Genomic DNA, 22,893 nt, shown 5'->3' on the forward strand with positions numbered 1-22,893 from the left:
CTAAAATAGCTTAATCATCCATAATATGCTCTAAGTAGTGAGATTAGGATGAGTTTTGTATTCCTGTTAGCTTTTAAAATATTTTTCTAAATTTCCTATAATAAGCATGTATTGTTTTTGTAATGGAAAATACTAAAAAATAAACAAATATGTACAAAATAATCCTCAAAAAGAAACATAAAAAAGATCCAGGCTTAGGAGGAAAAGAATGAGAATGTTTCATGCATGATAACTCCATGCCGGCCAGTTGGCTTCAAAGCATCTTTTTGCAATTGTTAGTTTGCCATAAAAAATTCAAGCAGACAGGCCAGTTTCTTCTCATGGTTCAATAGAGTGAAAACATGATTTCTGAAATGTATTTATTTTAACAATTCCAATAACAATAGAACAACTCAGTTGCTTCCTGGAGCTTGGTAAAGAGGTATTTATACTAAAGCAATTTAGTAACCTTGTAGATAACCATTGGCTCATCAGCTATTAATTTAGACTCATAAATAATAACCTTCAACCCACATGCTGCCAGATGAGAAGGAGGAAGAAAATCTAGAAAGAACTTTAACTTCTGTAGCAAGATTTTGAAAAGTGATATTGCAAAGATGCTCAGAGGGACAAAAGTCAGTTCTGAACATACCGGTCACATCTCCTGAACCCCAAGCCAAGACCTGCAATCTGACAACAGGATAGGATGTTAGTTATTGAGGCTGCCATGCATAACTGGTGAGGAAGTGGCAGGCTGGTTGGGGTTCAGCCAGTTGGGCTGTACGCAAACATAAATGGGTAGGAAGGACATATGTGGTGCCTCTTGCCTTGCCTAAACTGTGACCAAATATGCCAGAGAGATGCCTGCTCTGCCCCTTCTCCCACGCTACCCTCTCTCTCCATCTGTTCACCTTTGGCATGTGATCTGGGGGTAATTTTCTTCCCAGGTGACCCCACAAAGCAGGTATAGACAGAAATTACTTCCTCCTTCTATCCACTGGGCCTTCACCTGAACACCCACCTATTAGTACCATATCTGCACATCAGGGGCTCACAACCAAATGGGGCTGGTGATTAGCATTTTAGGAAAGGGTTTCCATAAATAGGCCCAACACCACCCATTACAAATTCCATGAATGTGACTGGTCTATAGCAGCACTGTTCAAGAGAACTTTTCACAGTGATGTCAATCATCTATGGTGTGTTGTGCAGTGCGGCAGCCACTAGCCATGTGTAGATGTTGAGCCCGTGAAACGTGGCAAGTGTGACTGCAATACTGAACTTTTAATTTTATTTAATCTTTCTACTTATAAAATCTCAACTGTCACATCTGACAATTGGCTATCATTTGGACAATGCACATCTAAGGTGTTCGTCACTGTAGACAATGTGTGAATTTTCCAGAGCAGTTTTTTTAACTGTATGTTAGATTCTAGACCTCCTTTATAACCCAGATAGTTCAGTTTCAACTTTAAATGATATTCTAAACCTACTTGGTTGCTTTTGGTGCCAGTGGTTTGAAATGAAATGGCTTCAAGTGCTTATATTGAAACCTTTGATCCATTCCTCCGCTGTAAAGTACCCTGGGAGGTATGCTACTGAGTCTAGTCTTCATACATTACTGATTGAATTACTGATTGAAAGCACCTGATTTCACACTTATTTAATTCTTGATAATGACCTCTCCCTGAGTAGTTTTTTTCCTCAGAGTATGACTCTGGAAAAAAAAAAAAAAAAGAAGGATGTGAAATCTCGTAGGTACCTCCAAATACATAATTAAAAAAATAAGATACAGCAAGTGCCTATATTAATGCAATCAGAAAACAGTCATTAACTTGAATTTTTGAAAGAAGCACTAAATTTTCCTAAATTTATATTAATTTTGGAGGGAGAAGAAATATTGCATAAAAGCCTGAAAAGGTCTTCCATTCCATAAAAGCTAATATGGACTTGTAGCAAACATGAACACTTGAGCTAAAGTAATTACAACACTTTACATCTTTCAAATACTTTTACAGCATCATCTACTTTTACCTTGTGATGTGGGAAAATTTATCATAAATTATATCACTACTTCATAGATCAGGAAGTTGATGCTCAGTGAGGTAAGACGGCTTGCCCCAAATTCACAAAGTTAATAAGCAACAATGCAGGAATTGAACCCTCTGTTTTAGCCTAGTGTCCTCTGCATTTTAAGGAAAGAGAATAATTCACTTTTTAACACTTTCGAACTAAATTCTCTTAGAGTATATACCGAGAGTATACAGGTACAGCATGACAAAGATGGCGGCCAGCATAACAAGTATGGAGGTGGGGGCTACAGATAACCTGCTGGTGGCTGCAGTGGTCTTGCCACAAGATGTTTCCTTGTTTTTTTAAATCTTGGTGAAAAGCTTGAATTCTTAAATAACATTGTAGATTGGTCCAACAGACATATATGTGAGTTAGGTCTTACACTTTACATGATTTACTAATGTACAGTTCATATACAGCACAGTCTTTTGGGATGCAGGGTCATCCCTGCACTGAAATTGTCTCCTCAGGTATTAATACGTAATTTAAACATACACATTTCCTTTCAGATAGTGAAAACACTGGTTTTCTTCTATAGTATGAAGACTATCAGGTTACTCTCTTTTATGAAGTAATAATGCCCCACTTGGAAGGGGTGATACAAGGACTATGGGAGTTCACGTTGGATAAAGTGGGTAGAGAGATCTGGTGAAGAGTGATCCATTAATCAATGTGAGTTCCTTTCTCTTGGGTTGCTAACTAGGAGTGGACTTGCTGAATCCTATGGTAAGAAACTGGGTCATAATGTGAGATACTGGCAGTTCTCCAAAAAATAGATGTGCCACATCAGGGAAATACAAATTAAAACCACAATGAGATATCACCTCACACCAGTCAGAATGGCTAAAATTAACAAGTCAGGAAATGACAGATGCTGGAGAGGATGTGGAGAAAGGGGAACCCTCCTCCACTGTTGGTGGGAATGCAAGCTGGTGCAACCACTGTGGAAAACAGCATGGAGGTTCCTCAAAATGTTGAAAATAGAACTACCCTATGACCCAGCAATTGCACTACTGGGTATTTACCCTAAAGATACAAACATAGTGATCCGAAGGGGCACGTGTACCCGAATGTTTATAGCAGCAATGTCTACAATAGCCAAACTATGGAAAGAACCTAGATGTCCATCAACAGATGAATGGATGAAGAAGATGTGGTATATATACACAATGGAATACTATGCAGCCATCAAAAGAAATGAAATCTTGCCATTTGCGACGATGTGGATGGAACTAGAGCGTATGCTTAGTGAAATAAGTCAATCGGAGAAAGACAACTATCATATGATCTCCCTGATATGAGGACATGGAGAAGCAACATGGGGGGTTAGGGGGATAGGAGAAGAATAAATGAAACAAGATGGGATTGGGAGGGAGACAAACCATAAATGACTCTTAATCTCACAAAACAAACTGGAGGTTGCTGGGGGAAGGTGGGAATGGGAGAGGGGGAGGGGGCTATGGACATTGGGGAGGGTATGTGCTATTGTGAGTGCTGTGAAGTGTGTAAACCTGGCGATTCACAGACCTGTACCCCTGGGGATAAAAATACATTATATGTTTATTAAAAAAAAAAAATTGGTAGGGGAGGCGAACCATAAGAGACTATGGACTCTGAAAAACAACCTGAGGGTTTTGAAGGGTCAGGGGTGGGAGGTTGGGGGAACAGGTGGTGGGTAATGGGGAGGGCACGTTTTGCATGGAGCACTGGGTGTTGTGCAAAAACAATGAATACTGTTACGTTGAAAAAATAAATAAAAAAAAATAGATGTGCCACTTTATATCTCTGCTAGGAAGATGGGGGTTCCAGTTTCTCCACATCTTCACCATCACTTGGTTGTTGTCAGTTTTTTGTTTTTTGGTGTTTGGGTTTTTATTTTTATTTTATTTTATTTTTTTAGCCATTCTAGTGGGTATAAAATGATTCCCAGTTTTATTGTTATAGGATTCTCCAGGAGATGAGGAAGCAGAGGGAGGTGAGGGTAACAATGGAAGTAAAGGGATTATTAAAAATCCATCCCTCAGTATCATCCTGCTTTCTTATCCTGAGCCTGTCCTCAGGACCCACAACATGTTTTCCCTAGAAATACTTTTTTAAACCCCTAACATTCTTTTTTCCCCCACACATGGGCAGAAATATGGTGAACACCTGATTCTAAAGTGCAGTAGTAGGTAGCTAGGCTAAGTAAAATCCATGCATGAACTTTTTAAACTTTCATTTTAGCTAGTTTGAGGTAGCTTTTTACTTTCTCCCACACCAAATTCTTTTATTGTTATTTTTATTATTTATTTATTTATTTTTTTTTTAAAGATTTTAGTTATTTATTTGACAGACAGAGATCACAAGTAGGCAGAGAGGCAGGCATGGGGAGGGGGGGAAGCAGGCTCCCCACTAAGCAGAGAGCCAGATATAGGGCTCGATCCCAGGACCCTGAGATCATGACCTGAGCTGAAGGCAGAGGCTTAACCCACTGAGCCACCCAGGCGCCCCTATTGTTATTTTTATTAACATATAATGTATTATTTGCCCTGGGGTACAGATCAGTGAATCGTCAGGCTTACACATTTCCTAGCACTTACCATACAAAGATTTGTAAATGAATTTTTAAACAGCATTATTCATCATATTTAAAAACTGGAAACAATCCAAATGTCCCATCCACTGGCGAACGGTAAGTAAAATCTACATATTCATGCAATGGAATACTACTCAGTAATAAAAGGGAAAAGATGAAAAATAATGCCACAGCATGGGTGAACCTCAAAGGCTGGGTGCAAGAGGCCCTACACAAGGTATGACTCCATTTATATAACGTTTCTAGAGAAAGCAGATCTGTGGTTGTCTTGGATAGGAGCAGGAGTGGGGATGACTGCAACAGCCATGAAGGAACCTTCTAGGGTGATGAAGATAGTCTAAAACTGGACTGTATCATTGGCTGGACAATTGTGCAGATTGACTAAAACTACTAAACTATATACTTAAAATGGGTGACTTTTATGATCTGTGATTATATTGCAATAAGGCTGCTAAAAAATGAAAAAAAATAAATAAATGTGATTTCCTTTCCCTCATCTCCCATGTTAGATTGATGTTAATGGGTACTGAGTATACTTTAAATTCTCATTAATAAAAGCCCTTAACATTAAAAAATATCTTGACTGCGAGAGGGGGTACTCTTTTCTCTTCCATTCATTTACAGGCACTATCCTCACGGCAAAGATTCTTACCAACATGAATAAGACTGAGGCACTTGAAATAAGAATTTATACCTTCCTGTAAAAAACTAAGAACTTTCCCCCTAAAGTCAGGAATAAGACAAGGCTGTCCATTCCCATCACTTCTATTCAATATAGTACTGGAAGTTCTAGCCACAACAATCAGACAAGAAAAAGGAATAAAAGGCATCTAAATTGATAAGAAAGAAGTAAAACTTTCACTGTTTACAGATGACATGATACTATACAGAGAAAATCTTAAACACCTCACCAAAAAACAAACAAACAAACAATATTAGAACGGATAAATGAATTCAGTAAAGCCACAGGATACAAAATTAATATACATCTGTTGTATTATTATAATATACCTTATATATATGAAAATACTTCTGTTGTATTTCTATACATCAATAATGAAGTAGCAGAAAGGAATTAAGAAAACAATCCATTTATAGTTACACCCAAAATAATAAAATACCTAGGAATAAACTTAACCAAGGAGGCATAAGACTTCTGCTTTGAAAATTATAAAACACTGGTGAAAGAAATTGAAGATGACACAAACAAATGGAAAGATATTCTATGCTCGTGAATTGGGACAACCAATATTGTTAAGATGCCCATATCACCCAAAGCCATCTACAGATTCAGTGCAATCCCTATCAAAACACTAACATTTGTCACAGAACTAGAATTATCCTAAAATTTGTATGGAACCACAAAAGCCAAATAGCCAAAACAATCTTGAAAAAGAGGAACAAAATGGAAGGTACCACAATCCCAGATTTCAAGATATAATACAAAGCGGTAGTACTCAAAAACAGCCTGGTACTGGCACAGAAATAGACACATAGACCAATAGAACAGAACAGACAGCCCAGAAATAAATCCACCTTTTTATGATCAGTTAATATACAACAAAGCAGGAAAGACTATCCAATGGGAAAAAGACAGTCTCTTCAACAAATTAGTGTTGGGAAAACTGAACAGCTACATGCAAAAGAATGAAACTGGACCACTGTCTTACACCGTACACAAAAATAACCTCAGAATGGATTAGAGATCTAAATGTGAGACCTGAAAACATAAACTTTCTAGAAGAAAACATAAGCAATAATCTATTTGACATCAGCCATAGAAACATTTTTCTAGTTGTGTCTCTTTTGCCAAAGTAAACAAAAGCAAAATTAAACCACTGGGACTACAGCAAAATAAAAAGCTTTTGCACAGTGAACAAAACCATCAACAAGATAAGAAGGCAACCTACCGAATGGGGGGAGATATACACACATGATATATCTAATAAGGGATTTGTATCCAAAATATATTTAAAGAACGTATACAACTCAACACCAAAAATAATCCAATTAAAAATGGACAGAGAACATGAACAGACATTTTTACAAATTCATCCAGATGGCCAATAGACACATGAAAAGATGCTTAACATCACCCATCATCAGGGTACTCAGATCAAAACCACAGTGAGACATCCCTTCACACCTGTCAAAGTGGCTACAATCAAAAAGTCAAGAAATAAGTGTTGGCAAAAATGTGGAGAAAAAGGAACTCTCGTGCACTGTTGGTGGGAATGCAAACCAGTACAGTCCCTGTGGAAAACAGTATGGAGTTCCTCAAGAAATTAAAAATAGAATTATCATGTGAGCCACCAATTACACTATTGGGTGTCTACCCAAAGGAAATGAAAACACTAATTTGAAAAGATATACACACCCCTACGTTTATTGAAGCATTATTTACTATAGCCAAGATATAGAAGCAACCCAAGTATCCATCTATAGATGAATGAATAAAGTACAGCAGAGAATATAGTTTCATAATATAAAAACGTCATATGGTGAAAGATGCTAACTAAATATATTGTGGGGATGATTTCATAATGCATAAAAATATTGAATCACTATGATATACACCTGAAACTAAGAGGATATTCTATGTCAGTTATAATTTGATAAAAAAAAAAAAAAACTCCGTACTTTATGCAAAGCTCTATGGTGTTCATTGCTGACTATGCGAATGGGTGTGTTTATTTTTCTTTCACATTATAATTATAATATCTGAAGGGACTTGTACTGGCTATAATTTTAGGATGGTTCAAACCAATCTTGCTTTTCATCCTAGGAAAGGCTAATTCTACATAAATGTCACAGTAGGAAGGAGGGAGATGACATATACTAGGAAAAAAACCAAAGTCTTTTAATTAGAGAAATATTACAAATGAACATGAACATATATTGTGTCACATAGAATTTGGTCCCCACACAGATCTATACTTCCAGATCTAAGATTCACCGTCTCAGAAACATGGGATGTTCAAGTATATGGGTTCAGCTTCAAGGCTATGTGATCGTATGAGAAACAGCATTGGGTAGGAAGCTGCCCGTTCAAGCATGGGGGTCTGGGAATGACCAGTGAGGAGCCCGGATAGAGCATGTGAGCCCGTCCATTCAAAATCACCTTTCAAAGGGTGGAGAAAAAGATTGTAATTAAGTGACCGGGAAGCAAAATGAAGAGAAGGGATTTTGATTTCAGCAAATCATCGGAAAAAGGATTCCTATTTATAAGGTTATCAAATGTAACTGGTGGCAGGTGAAATGAAACAGACAAGCAGGAAACAAGAAAGGCGGGAGAGTCACTCAGTAAGTGACCAACAGAGAAGTCTATTTTGGTAGAATAATTATCCAGCAATTTTTAGGTGCATAGGGAAAAAACAATTGACAAGATGGAGTGGGCAGTCATATTTCAAGGAATCTTGAGAATTCTGGAAAAATGGGCACCTAGAATTTAGTGTGTGATTTTTCCTACTGGACACAGCACAAGGCCACTGACTACAGAGGAACAGAAAAGCATTTAAGTCATGATTAAATGACTCCAATTGGAGTCTAATAAGTGAATTAGGAGACAATGTGCGTTGGCAGCGTCCCGCTTAGCAGCTCCAAAGACAGCGGCTGTACAAGGCAGCTTTCCTAAGGGAGTAACTTCTGGAGCTTCAGAGTTCAAAAGGTAATGGCAGCCTTTTACAGGGCTTCCTCAAAGCCCATTTAGAATATTGTGCACAGCAGCACTTACCCACTAAAAATAGGCCATTCGAGTGTTTGGGGAAGTGTGGAGGGCGGCAGGGCTCGCAGGAGGAGAGGGCCGTGTGAGGGCAGTCTTTGAGAGCGGAGCATGTTAAGATGTGAAAAGAGGTGATTTAATCAAGGTTTATGAGCATCTGATGGGCTCACACAAAGAAGCTAGGGCAAGACCTATTCACGCCGCCAGGAAAAAGGATGCTCCAGACTGTTAATTAATATTAGAGGGGAGGGATTCAGTAGGCAAGACCTTGTTTTTGCAGAGCCATCCATAAGCGGGAGAAACGAAGATGGGGTAGTGTAAAGAGAGGAGAGTAGGCACAGGGCATGCCTTGCTAAAGCCTGCAGCAGACTTCTGGGGAGGCAGCCTCAGCCTCGCTGCCCCTCTTCCCGCTCCAACCCAGGTTCCCATTTTGTGACTTCTCAGCAGCCTCACCAAAGCTCCTACTGCCCTGTCCCCTCCACCCTGTGTCCCAAAGAAGGAACCGTATCTGCAGCGTGGGAGGGGCTGCTCGTTCTAAACACTGTCACAGGACTCAGTGCGCAGGGGTTTGCAAGGTTTGGGGTAGGTGTGATCTGCTGGCCCAGGACACGCTGCGGGACACAAGCGCTCCTCAGGGGAAGAGTACATTCTAGTTACAGGTCTGTTACGTGACTTTAAATGCAGACTGGTTCGTAAAGGAACAAACGATTAAAATGGCCTCCCTTCTTTCTCCAAAGTGGTAAGCCAATCAGTTGATGAATTTACTTCTCTGTCTTACACACACACACACACACACACACACACACACACACACACACTCACGCGCGCGCACACAGCGTCACCAGGGGTGGATCTGTGCTCTTCATTGTTAACGATCTGTCCTGGCACTGCAAGGTGAAAACAAAGAATAAGATCCAAGCCAGCCTGGGCCCCAGACCCTCAGCTGTGCTGCCGTCCTGTGGCAGCTGTCCAGCCGTGCATCACGGTGGCTGACTGCTCAGCCGCCACCAGCACCACGGGATTCCACATGGCTCCAAGCAAGCCCCTCCATGGGCAGCCAGAGCCAGCGCTCATGAGGCCTCGACTGCTCGAGAATCTGCCCCCGTGGCTGCCACCGTTCCCGCTGGCCCTGCCAGTGCCTGCTCTGTCCCCGCCCTTGATGGGGCAAGAATGGGTTGGGGGAAATGAAGGGAAAGGCTCCAGAGAGGTTCTTTGAACCTGAGGAGGAACCTCATCTTGACATCTCATCCCTCTTGCAGAAGACAGAGTGGCTGGTTGACGGCCAGCCACCATCCCCCCTCCACACAGACATACCCCCCCACCTCCAGCATGGAGGATGGTGGCCCTAGGCACGGCGGACCGACAATGGCCTGGATTCAAACAAGCATACTGCCGGAGCTGCCGAGGTCAGGGCAATCATTGGTAATCACACTGCAGCCAAAATAAGCGAAGCCATTTGCCCTTCCTGCTTGCAAAAAGCCTTGCCAGGCTGTCTGACAACAGACAGGGCAGGCGATGGTGGGCCAAGAATTAGCATCGGGGCCTGGCAGCATTTCATGGCACTTGAGAAGAATGTGGCCGCAGCTGCACGTACACGCTAATGCACGTGCGGGAGGGACTGACAAGGCCAATGGCCTCAGTCCGTCACTTGACCATGAGCAGTGACCTCTGCTGATCAGCCACCGTCTTGCCGCCCTCCTTGCTTCTTTCTTACAGATGGCAGTTGGCACGATCGGATATGGCCCGTCCTAGTGTTGTCTCATTTTGCCATCCCAAATATTCACTCTTAGCAAATCAAATTAACTTTTAAAATTATTACCATCATCAGTCAACAGCTGCGCCCCAACCACTGGTCCCAAGCCCTCAGAGCCTGTCTGCGTCAGCAGCACCTTCCTCTCGGAGAAAAACAAACCAACAGGGGCTTTTGAATTTGGTCAAATGTGAAAACATTTTCTTTTCAGAGAAGACTTTTGACATTGGCTCCCCTTCGAGTAAAAATTTTCTTTAACTACTGACTGATTCCCCTCTAATTCACTATTTGGGGGGAGGTTAAAGCAACAATAAAATCTTATGTACAAGCTAAGGAACAAATGCATTAATTTTTACAAATACTTGTATTTTTCCTTATTTTAAGTAAATATTGGAGTCAAGTCTATAAAGTTTTGAGGAGGGAAATCCTTTGATTAAGAAATGTGATACTTAACCAAACTTGATATTATACCTAAATATAGTTTATAATTGGAGGCATATAGGGAAAGATCCTCATCTATGAGAGATTTCAAAAATTAAGTACTCTTTGTGGAAAACAATAAAAATCCGTGTGTGATAAAAATGCTTAACAAGCCAGTTATAAAAGGAAACTTTCTTATCTTGATAAAGGATATCCACAAAAATATATGGCAAATGTCATACAGTTCATATTGAACACATATATTCCCTCTAAGATTAAGAGTGAGGCAAGGGTGCCGTCTCTCACTACTTCTGTCCTACCTTTTACGGCAAAGCTTAGCCACTGTAGCAAATGAGAAAAGGAAACACAATGAATACTGTTACGCTGAAAAAATAAATAACTAAAAAAAATTAAAGGGGAAAAAAAGGAAAAGAAACAAAAGCTACAAAGATTGGAAAAGAGGAAACAAATTGTCATTATTTGCAGATGATATAATTTTTCTGTGTGGAAAATCTAAAACAATACAAAGGAAATGATATGAATAAATGAGAGAGTTTAGCAGATTTGTAGAATGTGAGAACATACAACATGCATTTCTATGTACTATATAGCAGCCCTCAATAAGCAAATGCTTATTTACAACAGCAACAAAAATTTAAAACACTTTGGATTGTATCAAACAAAAATTTTGCAAGCCATCATGGAGAAAATCTTAAATCTTTATTGGAAGATACTAAAGACACCTAAATAAACCAAGACCTATACTATGTTGTATCATAACATATGGGCTTAATATCAAAGATGTCGAATATCAAAAATGTCCATTCCTACTGAACCGATCTAAGGTTCAATGCATTTCTTATCAAGCCCAGTGGGGCTTTTCATGGGGCTTCACAAGTGTACTAGAAAAACTATTAGAAGAGGGAAGGGACAATAATACCCAAAACACCCTGAAGAAGATGAACAGATTACATTAAAATTAAGAATTTCATTTTAATTCTGTTAACTGACACCATCAAGTGAAAAGACAAGGCTCAAAATGTTAAAAATATATAACTAACATGTATATCCAGAGTGTATAAATGACTCCTGTGATTGAGTAAAAAGACAACCTCCTCCCGCCCCCAAAAAATGGACAACTGTCGTAAAGGAGTGTTTCCCAGAAACTATCACAAACGGCCCATGAGCAAATGAAAAGACACTGAGTTGTGTTACTAGTCAGGGCAGGGAAATTAAAAGCACAGGAAGATACCTTTTCACATCACCGGAATGACTACATTTTCCAGTCCCAACAGTGCCACTGGTTGACCAGGCTGTGGAGACATTCTCTGGTACTGTGGGAGGAAGTTTACAGCAACAACTAGTGGGGGAAAATTTCAGCACCACCTAGTACACCCAAGAGAAGTTCTCACACATGAGGTGTGCCCCAAGTGTCCACAGTATTGTTTGTGATGGGAACAAGTTAAACATCAATCAAACAGACGGATGAGCAGCGACAGTAGTATGAGGGAATATTATACAGCAGCGTAAACAAATGATGTGAGGGGGAGTGTTGACTTTTTCTACCCAGCCACTGAATTGATTCAAAAACAAGCAAAACAAATTAATTTACTATTTAGGAATCATGTGGTACACTTCTAGAACAAGGGTTGGCCTGGAGCTTGCTTTGGTATGAAGTTTTATTGGGACGCAGACATGTCCATTTTCTTGTGTGTTATCTGTGGCCACGTTCACACTACAACAGAAGAACTGAACACTCGTAATGAAGTTATACGGCCCACAGAGCTGAAAATATTTACTATTTGACCCTTTATAGAGAAAGTTTGCTGATCCCTGCCTTACTGGAAAGGCAGGGAGTGATTAACCAATCCTCGTGACCTCCAAGGACACAGAGCAATGTGATGAGAAACATTCTCAAGTAAGAAATCCTCTTTTTCTTTCTTTATTTTTTTTTAACTTTAGAGAGAAAGTGAGCATGAGCACAGGTGGGAGGGGCAGAGGGAGAGAGAATCTCAAGCAGACTTCCTGCTGAGCGCAGAGCCCAACACAGGCTCAATCTCTCAATCCTGAGATCATGGCCTGAGCAGAAATTAAGAGTCGGACGCTTAACCACCTGTGCTACCCAGGTGCTCCCAGGAATTCTTTCTTAAGAAAGGTGGGCGTGCCAGTGCAGCTGGGTGGCTCAGTCAATTATAAGGTTGTCTTTGGCTCAGGTCATGATCTCAGGGTCCTGGGATCAAGCCCCAGTCAGGCACCCTGATCAGTGGGGAGCCTGCTTCTCTCTCTTTCTGCCTCTCCCCATGCTGTGCTCTCTCTCTCTCTCTCTAATACAAACAAATAAAATCTTAACAACAACAAAAAAAAGTGGGAGGGACACAGAATTCTAGTATTATTATCCCTTAAAGTGTACATACATGTTTTATATGCTTTTTTGTTTGTATGATAGAGTCTACAGTTTAAACATATTTTTTAATTAATTTATTTAATTGAGAGCGAGAGAAAGCATGAGCCGGTGGGGAGGTGGAGACGGGGTCGGGGAATAGACTCCCTGCTGGGCATGGAACCCAACTCAGGACTCGATTCTAGGACCCTGAGATCAAGACCTAAGCTGAAGGCAGAAGCTTAACCGACTGAGCCACTCGGGCGCCCCAATTTAAACATATTTTTAAGAGGAAAGAGAGATTGCTCCTGATTCTAGCAATCACCGCTTTGGGTATCAAGGACCCTGGAATTCTACAACTTATGTCCTACATCTGTATCTGATACTGGCTCTGTCGTTATCTTGCTTTGTGCAGAGAAGGAAGTTCTTCTAACTTTTTGAAGCAACAGACTGCCCAGGATTAGCTTTCTACCCTAAGATTCTAGTCCTCCCAGGGGTATAGCATGAGAACATGTCTTAGCATTTGAAAAGACAGAGGCACAAATCACAGAGTCTAACCACCCTGCTGTGCAGAATCCCCTTAACAATGTCTTATACAAGTGGCTTGGCCCTTTGCTTGAGCGCATGCTGGGAGGAGGGCTGGGGCCACAAATACCTTATCTGTGGTTGTGGAATTCCCACCAGGACCACGTGCTCCCATATCCTGCTCCCAAACCTCCCTCTTCAATTTCTGACCACTCTCAGCAGCCGCATGTTGAAAGGGACTTGAATATCATCTCATCTGGACCTGGCTGTGGTGTGAAGGCTGCGCTTGGATGCATCTGGGATCCAGGCTGTGCGTAGCCATGGGGACCACATATGGACACATCAGGAGTCCATGCACTTCTCCATGTGACCCGCACTCTCTTCAGTGCTAGTGGTCAGATACTCTCTTTTATTTTAGAATAAAATTTCTGCCCTTCTAGCCTCTCCCATGGGTTCCCGTTCGGCTTTCTGGTGTATCGCAAAACACGTCTCTCACTCACAAGACATTATAAATGTTTGCATCTCCTCTTGGTAAAGTGTAATGTTCAACTTACCTGTAGAGATCTGGGATCAGCTTGTCCTCGTACCGATTACACAGGTTGTTGAGAAGTTGCTCATGCTGGCCAAAGAGGCGGATGTAATTGGAGGCAGGGAAAGGCTGTTTCGAAAGGCACGTGATGGTTTCCACCATTTTATACTTGTTGATATGTATCCGGAAGTAAGTCCCATTTTTTGCATTACCTGTTACTATTTCTAAACCCTGGTGGTGAGGGGAGTGTGTGGGGGGGAAATCAGAAAAAACAACATTAGAACATTTCTGGACTTTGGGAACTGTATCATAGCAATTTATTTTTCATATACAACACACAGGTTGCATCTTATCACATGTTGCAAATGACAATAATAGATATTGACTAAACTCAACAGAAGATAACCCTGTGTCCGCAACCACATACCAGACTTAATGACTAAATGTTCCTCGGGATATTTTAAACTGTGATTGCATTGTTCCACGTTTCTAAATCAGTTGCTAGGTTACAGCCAGGTTCTCTGCTATTCAGTACCTCGCACAGCTAATACGAGGAACTGGGTTTATTCTCTTCTGTGAGGTGTGTTAAGACTGTTAATTTTTAAAAATTTTTTCACAGCCCCGTTTTGAGAAAAACCTCCTAGTCTACGGTGATCAGAAAAAAATTCAGTTTTTTTTTTTTTTTTTAAAGAAGTTTCCGTAAGTAAAAGAAACAAGTGAAAGGTGATTCCCTGCTAGTTAGGTTTGAGGAGGGTCAGGTGTTTGGTCAGGTCCGCTTCCAGGAAGAAGGTTCAAGTTCACGGGTAGGAAGTACACATGTACATGCTGTGGGCTACTTTTTAGTTCTTAAGTTGTCAAAGGTGAAGATGCATAGCTTTGTGTCTCCTAGAAGCTGGCTAAAACTGCTGCATGAACCCACATGAAAAGGGAAGACACCACCTGATAAATCCCATGTCACGATCCCTTTTTCTATTTCAGCCCCTAATGGCTATGGACCTACCAACTGGAGACATGCTCCCCACCAGCTCAGGCAACCAAACCGAGAACCGTAGGTGGAAAAACATGGGGTTCTGTTGGTGGCAGCTGAACCTGCACTTTGCCCCTAGACTCTGAACTTAGTACATAGTTACATTCAATAAAGCTTTCCTGAGAGCATATAGACTTAAGCTTTTGGTCTGCACTTAAATGTGGCATTTTAGAAATCCAAGGTGAGTTGGACTACACTGATCCCAAACATTTACTTATTCCTGGACATACCCTGGGGATTTTGTCTAAACAAGGACACATGGTTTAACCGAATTTTTAAATAAATTGAAACAACTGGTGGGTATTTGGGTATCACGTGGCAAAGCCCTGGGGAGGAATCAGCCAACGGAAAGGGCATACAGTGAGATATACAGGGGGGATGTCAGGTAAACCCTGGGCCAACCCCATATAGATGTGTGAAACTGGGTATCTGGGGGTCAGGGAGAGAGCAGATATATAGCTTAGGAAAGGGGTTGGGTGTGGCACCTCAAGGTAGGTACCAGTCATCCATCACTCACGAGATGGTTGATACAGACAGGAAATCTACCTCCATAGCAATGCAGAAGGCATCAGCTAACAGGACAATGGGGCATCCACACAATGGGATGCAACACGTCCAACAAAAATCATTGGTAAGCTATATTCCACATCACGAAAATACATTTACAGTACATTTGATACTATATAAGTATAGTATCAAAAGTTGTATTTTATAACATACAGTATCATTCTATTTTTATAAACATACATGGTATCATTCTATTGTTTTACTGTCAACACTTTAACAAAATGTTCAAATGGTCAATTTCTGTGATTGACAGACAGGGTCACTCATTATTGGTGTTTCTCTTTCTGCTCATTTGACTATCGTTTCTATTTTTAAAAAATGACTATCATTTCTAACATGATAAAAAGTTATTTTTAAGTACAGTGGCTATGCTGTGGCAGGGAATCAGACAGGGAGAGAGAGAAAGAGAAATGAAACAAAGTAGAAGGAGCAGGAAAGAATGAAGGAAGGAGGGAAAGGGGGACCCTGGAAGGAAGGATTTGGGTGTGGAAGGGTGAGGCTCGTCTGGACTCCAGAAGAGTCTGGAAAAGGCCAGGCCTGAGCCACTGGCTGTGGACTGCCTGCTTATCTGTATCTGTATTACCTTATCTATATCTGATTATCCCCTCACCCTCTGCTCCTGCTGCAAGTTACTGCTCTAGTTCTAGATGGCCCCACAAACTTTCTTCCATCAGGTGTGTTTCCTCAAGTCTTGACTTCTCAGACTGAACAGCAAACACCTCCCAAAGTAGGGCGTGTGACATCACAGGGTCAGCTTTACCTGGCAGCCCATTGGAGCAAAGGCTATTTCTGAATTAAATACACCTGGAGCTATGAGAGTGAAGAATGTGCCCGCCATGTGTGTTCCTAAGATTAAATACAAGACTAAAGACCCTTTGAGTTTGGCACTCACAGCTTTAGGCTTAGACTCCCTTCCACCCCAGGAGTGGGAGGCCACCTTTATTCTCAGGAGGGGTGCCTAGGTGGAAAGTCGAGTGTGTCTCTGAGGAGGGGCTTCTCCCTGGCCTCAGGGGTAGGACAGCTGGGGGTCCAGGAGAGGGGTCACTGACAACAACTCCATACATTAAGTGCCAGGTTTCCTCAGGGCTCACTGGAGGGCAGAGTCCACAATCCCACAAGGTCTTGCAGGATTTAAAATTTCTTTAAGCTGGGGGATTAAGGGAAGGAACCCAGGCATCATCCTTTGATATCATCCTTTGATAAGAGGCATACCTTGTGATCCACCCAGATGATGGACTTGGACTTTGCAAAGCATTTCACTTCTGCTCAGGAGGACTCTTTGTTTAGAGGGACTGATTTGGCCAAGGCCAAGCGCTTCAACACAACGGCCACAGTAACTTAGTTGGTGGCGTCTTGACACGTGTTTGCGGAGCTGGGCCACATTGTGCCACAGAAGGGGGATACAGTCAGCATCGTTTTCAATGATTTGTTGTCATGCTATCTGTTGGGGGTTGTTTGGTCTTATTTTTAATTTAAAGATTGAATGACAATCTTCGGGTTGCCTCAGTGTGTTTTCGCACATTAATCTATGAGGACTTTAAGAGGGCAGAAAGCGGCCATATTGTAGTGGAGAAAAAAAAATGACCATGCTGTGCTACGAGAGCCAATCTCAACTACGGAAGTAATTTTGTCCATTTTAATGAGATCTGGCACTGTGTTAGCATAACCAGGGGGCTGTTCTGGGAATGGGGAATGCATCAAAATATTTTGCATTGACATTAAAGGCAAGTCACCTACAGATGGGTTTCTCAGACTACAAATTACTCTGAGAGGACCACGCAGTCTTATCTGAATTTCCTAGGTCATTCCTAGGTGCAGTTACTGACAGGCTACGAAAATTCAGTGAAGTCCAGAACTCTTTCCACCTATCAGCACGGAAAATCACTCCATAAAATGATGGCTTGGGGCAACTTCCAGCCCTGCCACCCTAAGGGATTTTGAGGTAATGATTATGATTTCATACACTTTCCAATTCTGTGAGATGTGTCTAGTTGCTTCCTTTATTTTAAGTATATAAGTAAATCATTAGGAAATGTGGATTTTTTTTTTTAAAAATGTGGATCTTGAATTTAAGATTTTGGCAGAGTAACTGGTTCTGGTATAGTACTTTTCCCCCTTCCTTTTTTCCTGAATACAATTATCCTTTCGAGTTCCTTTATGATTTTGACAAAGGTTGGAAAATGGTTCTGGAATTCATGCCAAATGGAAGATACAGGAGTAGTCAGACTTGGTGTGCAAGAAATCAAGTCCCCAGCTCTCATGATGAACACACAATTTTAAATTTGATGGTATCCAAGGCAGAATTTGTTGTGACAAATTTCTTTATTCCATGGTGTATAAGCCAACAAAGCATGTGGACTGGAATCTGTAAATTAGTTTATTATGTAGGGGTCCCCTTTCTTCTTTTTGTCAGGTTACCTCTCAGAGAGCTCATGAATTACTAAAGTGTCTTCTTACTTAAAGATTCCAATTAGTGAGTGCTATAAAAGTCTGATAAAATTCATCTGCTCTATATTTATTGGAAGAATAGCAATTCAGTTTCTCTCGTGAAATATTGTTCAATGGGCTCCATTCTCAATCAATTGGTTTTATTTAGGTAACTGCCTGACCATTTTGGCAACAATTTTACTTAATCAAATTAATTCCAACCCCAAAAGATTGCCATGGAACCATCCTACATTTTTTTTTTCTTGGAGAATAAAATGGAAAAAAAATCTGTTTAGATCTTCTGTACTAATTAAAGAGGAGGCCCACCTGGCAAGATGGTTAATTAAAGTCAGGGGTCCTGTTCAAATACTGTCATAGCACCAGCCAAAGAATCTATTTAAGTTGCATTCTTATTAAAACTCATTATCTTAAAAAAAAAAAAAAAAAGCCCTTTTTAAGGGGGTCCTTATTAAAAACCTTCTCTGACTTTATTCAGAGAGAGGGCCAGGAGGTCATAAATAAATGACACCACATGTAGGAAATCACACAATGTCCTTGAAGAATCTGGCTCTGTTTGAAACCAAGTCCAATATTTTCTAGCTCTTGAATGTATTATTTGGGTCCAATTATTTATCTCTAATGACCAAAGTGATCAGCCCCTGAACACAATATCTGGGCTTCATCCTATGTAATGCCTCACGTCATCAGCAGCAGATTGTATTTTCCAAAGATGACCAAAACGATGTCCCCAATCCCACATACTCACCTGCAATATGACCTTGACATTGAGAGACCTCTGTGTCCTCTCTCCATGTGTGTTGGAGGCTGTGACTGCTCCAACAGATGGTGTGGGGAAGGACACTCTGTGACTATGGAGGATGGGTCATAAAAGGCACTGCAGCTCCACTTGCACTCAGAGCCCTGAGCCATCACACAAGAAGACTGACCACTCTGAGGCTGCCATGCTGTGAGGAAGCCCAGGTGACCAGGATAGCACAGGTGGGATGCTCTGGTCAGCTCTCCCCGTGACTGAATCATCTCAGCCCAGGTGAGTACAAGCCTTCATAGGATCCACCCACTGAGTCACAACTAATCTTCCAGTCTTCCCAGATGAGGCTCCAGACACCATGGGGCAGGGAGACAAGCCATTCCCACCAACTGTGCCCTACCCAAATTCCTGACCACGGAATCTGTGAGCAGAATCAAATGGCTGTTTCATGTTGCTAAGTTTTGTTACACAGCAATAGACACCACAACACTACACCTCTATGATCTTTCCTTTATTTGCAAGAAAATCTGGAATCAGACCATGTATATAGGATATGCCTAGAACAATCTGAGAGAAGCATGAGAGAAATAAGTTTAAAATACATAGCTTCTTTCCTTCCCCTACAAGAACTACATTTCATTATTTATCTGGACCTATAATTGACAACAACATCCACCATGGACTAGTGACCCGTTTTGTTCCTTAAAGGCACTGTTACATTACATGTGATCCCTGATAGGACCAGAAATACAAAGAAGCTAGTAACTTGTTCTATGTCCAGAGGAAATACACAGAAGAGTGGGGACTCTGATTTCCTTTCTAGGTGAGAGGCAAATAGCCTGTGCCATTTTGAGTCTGCCTCCCTTGAAGGAACTTTCCAACAGCTTCTACTTACATCTCATTGGCCAAAACCTGCCACAGGGCTAACACTATCTCAAGGAAATCTGGGAAATGTGTTTCTTTTACATTGGTCAGCTTGTCAACTCTTAAAAATATTCAGGATAAGAATATAGGCAACTTATAGTGTCTGCCTCACTGACAAAAAAGCAAACATGACAAACACCAGTTTGGTACTGTCTGCCAGAGGATCAAATCTGAGGAGGTTGCCTACTGACCAACCACACTGTGTCCTTTCTAGTTACCTTGAACCCAGGGGGGATCCTACCCCATATCTTCTGCTTTTCCTGGATGGCCCTTCTGGGGTAATTCAGGCAGGGAGGGAGAACAATGAGTTCTGGATAGACATCCCAGACTCTGAACAATGTATTTGTACAATGCCACAAAGTTGTTTAGTTATCTATTGGTGCATCACAGATTACCTCAAAAGTTAGGGACTTACTGTCCTTCTGCAGGTGAATGGATAAATAATTTGTGTTCCATCCAGACAATGGGATATTATTCAGCACTAAAAAGAAATTCCCTCTCAAGCCATAAAAAAAACATGGAGGAAACCAAGGCACATTCCTAAGTGAAAGGAGCAATCTGAAATCATACTGTATGATTCCAACTATCTGACATTCTGGAAAAGGCAAAATTATGGAGACTGTGAAAAGATCAGTGGTTGTGGGGGGTTGTGTGGAGGGGTAAATGAAACAGGCAGAGAAATAGGAATTTTAGAGCCACAGAACTGCCCTGTATGACACTGTAATGGTGGACACATCATTATACATTTGCCCAAACCCACAGAATGTTTAACACCAAGAGTGAACTCTGAAGTAAACTGTGGACTTTGGGTGACAGTGAGGTGTTGATTTAAGTTTCATCCATTGTGTAACCACATCCAGAGTGTAGCCACTCTCGTGGGGGTGCTGATCACCAAAGAGGTTCTGTGTAAATGGAGATGGAGGTACATGGGAAATCTTGGTACTTTCTTCTCAATTTTGCTGTGAACCTAAAGCTGCTCTAAAAAACGGTCTTTTTAGAAAACACTATCTTGGGCGCCTGGGTGGCTCAGTGAGTTAAGCCGCTGCCTTCAGCTCAGGTCATGATCTCAGGGTCCTGGGATCGAGTCCCACATCAGCCTCTCTGCTCAGCAGGGAGCCTGCTTCCCCCTCCTCTCTGCCTGCCTCTCTGCCTGCTTGTGATCTCTCTCTGTCAAAAAATAAATAAAATCTTAAAAAAAACACACATTATCTTAAAACAATGATAAACTATTACCTCAATGTTTGGAAGTCAGAAATTAGGAGCGGTTTAGCTGGGAGGACTCTAGTTCAAGGTCTCCCCTAAGTTTATAGTCAAGATGTCTGCTGGGGCCACATCATCTGAAGCCTTGACTGGGGCTGGAGAATCCACGTCCAAGGCAGCTCCCTCACATGACTGACAAGTTGCTAATGGCTGGTCAGGAATCCTTAATTCCTTATCACATTGGCCTCTTCAATGGATGGGCTGGGTGACCTTACAACATGGCAGTAAGTGATCCAGGAGGGTGCAAGTTAGAGCTGTAATATCTCTCATGACTTAGCCTTGGAAGTCACACACTGTCATTTCTCCAATATCCTGTGGGTCAGCCTTATTTCGTGTCAGCCCTATTTCGTGTGTGAGGGGACCACACACGGGCCAGAATCATGGGACCATCTTGGGAGCTGGCTACCACAGTGGTTTTTCTGATGAACTAGTACATTATGCTAAAGACTCTGAATAGAGAATTTCATCACCATGTAAACAAAGTATTATATTTGAAAGTAAAATGAAATTCAGGGGTAATACTTACAAAATCAGGCTGGGCCATTTGTACCTCTAAGGGAGTTGGAATGGCAGGTTTGGCAATATGCAGATAATGGTAAGACCCAGGAAGAATGCCTCCTATAGGAAATGGCAAGTTTTCCAGATTTTAATTTAGTTGTTAATGAAGTGGTAACAGAGTTTATTTATCTGTATATAGCACATAGGACATAGGATAAACTGAGATGCCTACCATGGTGTATGTTACTCAAACTATCCCCCTAAAGTATAGTATTAGCAAGAAACTCCCTGAGATTGATGTTATTTAACAAAATCAATGTGAATGTGTCATTATACCCCATAATATAGCCAGAAATGCCCCAGGAAGATGTGCCAAACTAATCTTGTGTGTCCTGTGATTTCCCATAACCCCTGGAGAACTAATCTATGCCTGCCCAAGACAGACCAAGACATACAGAGACCTTAAATGTTGCAGTGATATTCCCATTCCCTCTTACTCTTTCATTATATAACCAAAATATTAAAGTGAATGCTATTTAAAAAATCAACAAATTTCTTATTCAATACTTTAGAAAATTATCATTTTGAAATTCTTATTATTTCTAGCTTGTCCCATAGTATGAGCTTGATCTAACTCTGGTCTTTCACACCCATCCCTTTTTTTTTACCCCCATAGCTACCACCTTTCCTAAGTTCGCAATCCAAAATGAGACACAGAGGAGGATCTGTCAGAATTCATTTAGTTAGGTAGAAAATGACAAGGACTGGTATATATGGCTTGTGTCTCTTTATCTCATGTTCTGTTTACTGCAGTAGGGTCAATGGATACCCTAGGGGGTCCATGGATGGCTTCTGAGGTTGGTCCATCAACCTTCTGGAAATGAACTTAGAGTTTTGTAAATAGTATTTTGTGGTGGAAGGTCCACAATGTTCAAAGACACTACTTTCAGTGATATTTCTCATCAGCCAAACACAAAGAAATCCTGTATTACTCATATATGTATTACTCATTGATCCTTAGGGGTCAATATGGCTTAGGGGATGGAAGTGGACTGTTTTTACAGTTGTGAGTTGTTTAGTTTATTCATATAGATAAAAGGCCAAGGCCCAGGGTTCTTGGAATGGTCTCCTTATCTCTGAGCTTATAGTGGGAACAAAAATTTGGCAAGATGTCAGGGCATTGCCCCACCAACCAGTTGTGAGTAACCTTTGGGCAAGTTACTGATTGTTCCCAGTCTCTCTTTATGTATCTGTAAAATGGGTACCACAGTTATGGTGTGATCCATACTACATGCTCAAAATACAAAGGACCACAATAAAGTGCCAGGTCATTAATAAATGTTTAAAAATTAGACTGAGCCCTCCTCTGTCTCTGTGCAAACCCACTGAGAAGCCTAAGAGAAGCCTAAGAGAAACGAAGCCTAAGAAAAACATGGAGGGCTGCCCTAAGCGCTGATCCAGATCCAATG

At 41.2% G+C, this 22,893-nt stretch overlaps 1 protein-coding gene across 1 annotated transcript in view; it reads right to left on the reverse strand.

Moving 5' to 3' along the window:
- The window catches only part of CFAP61 (cilia and flagella associated protein 61), a 290,455-nt gene that overhangs the window by 40,279 nt on the left and 227,283 nt on the right, over positions 1–22,893 (reverse strand). The window contains exons 24-25 of the mRNA XM_045980366.1: positions 21,453–21,544; positions 13,978–14,183 (exon numbers count right to left, since the gene is read on the reverse strand). Of these exons, the coding sequence (XP_045836322.1) occupies positions 13,978–14,183; positions 21,453–21,544 (298 nt within the window). The remainder of the gene's footprint in view (positions 1–13,977; positions 14,184–21,452; positions 21,545–22,893) is intronic.

Source organism: Meles meles, chromosome 16, assembly GCF_922984935.1.
Source record: "Meles meles chromosome 16, mMelMel3.1 paternal haplotype, whole genome shotgun sequence".
NCBI classification, from domain to species: Eukaryota; Metazoa; Chordata; class Mammalia; order Carnivora; family Mustelidae; genus Meles; species Meles meles.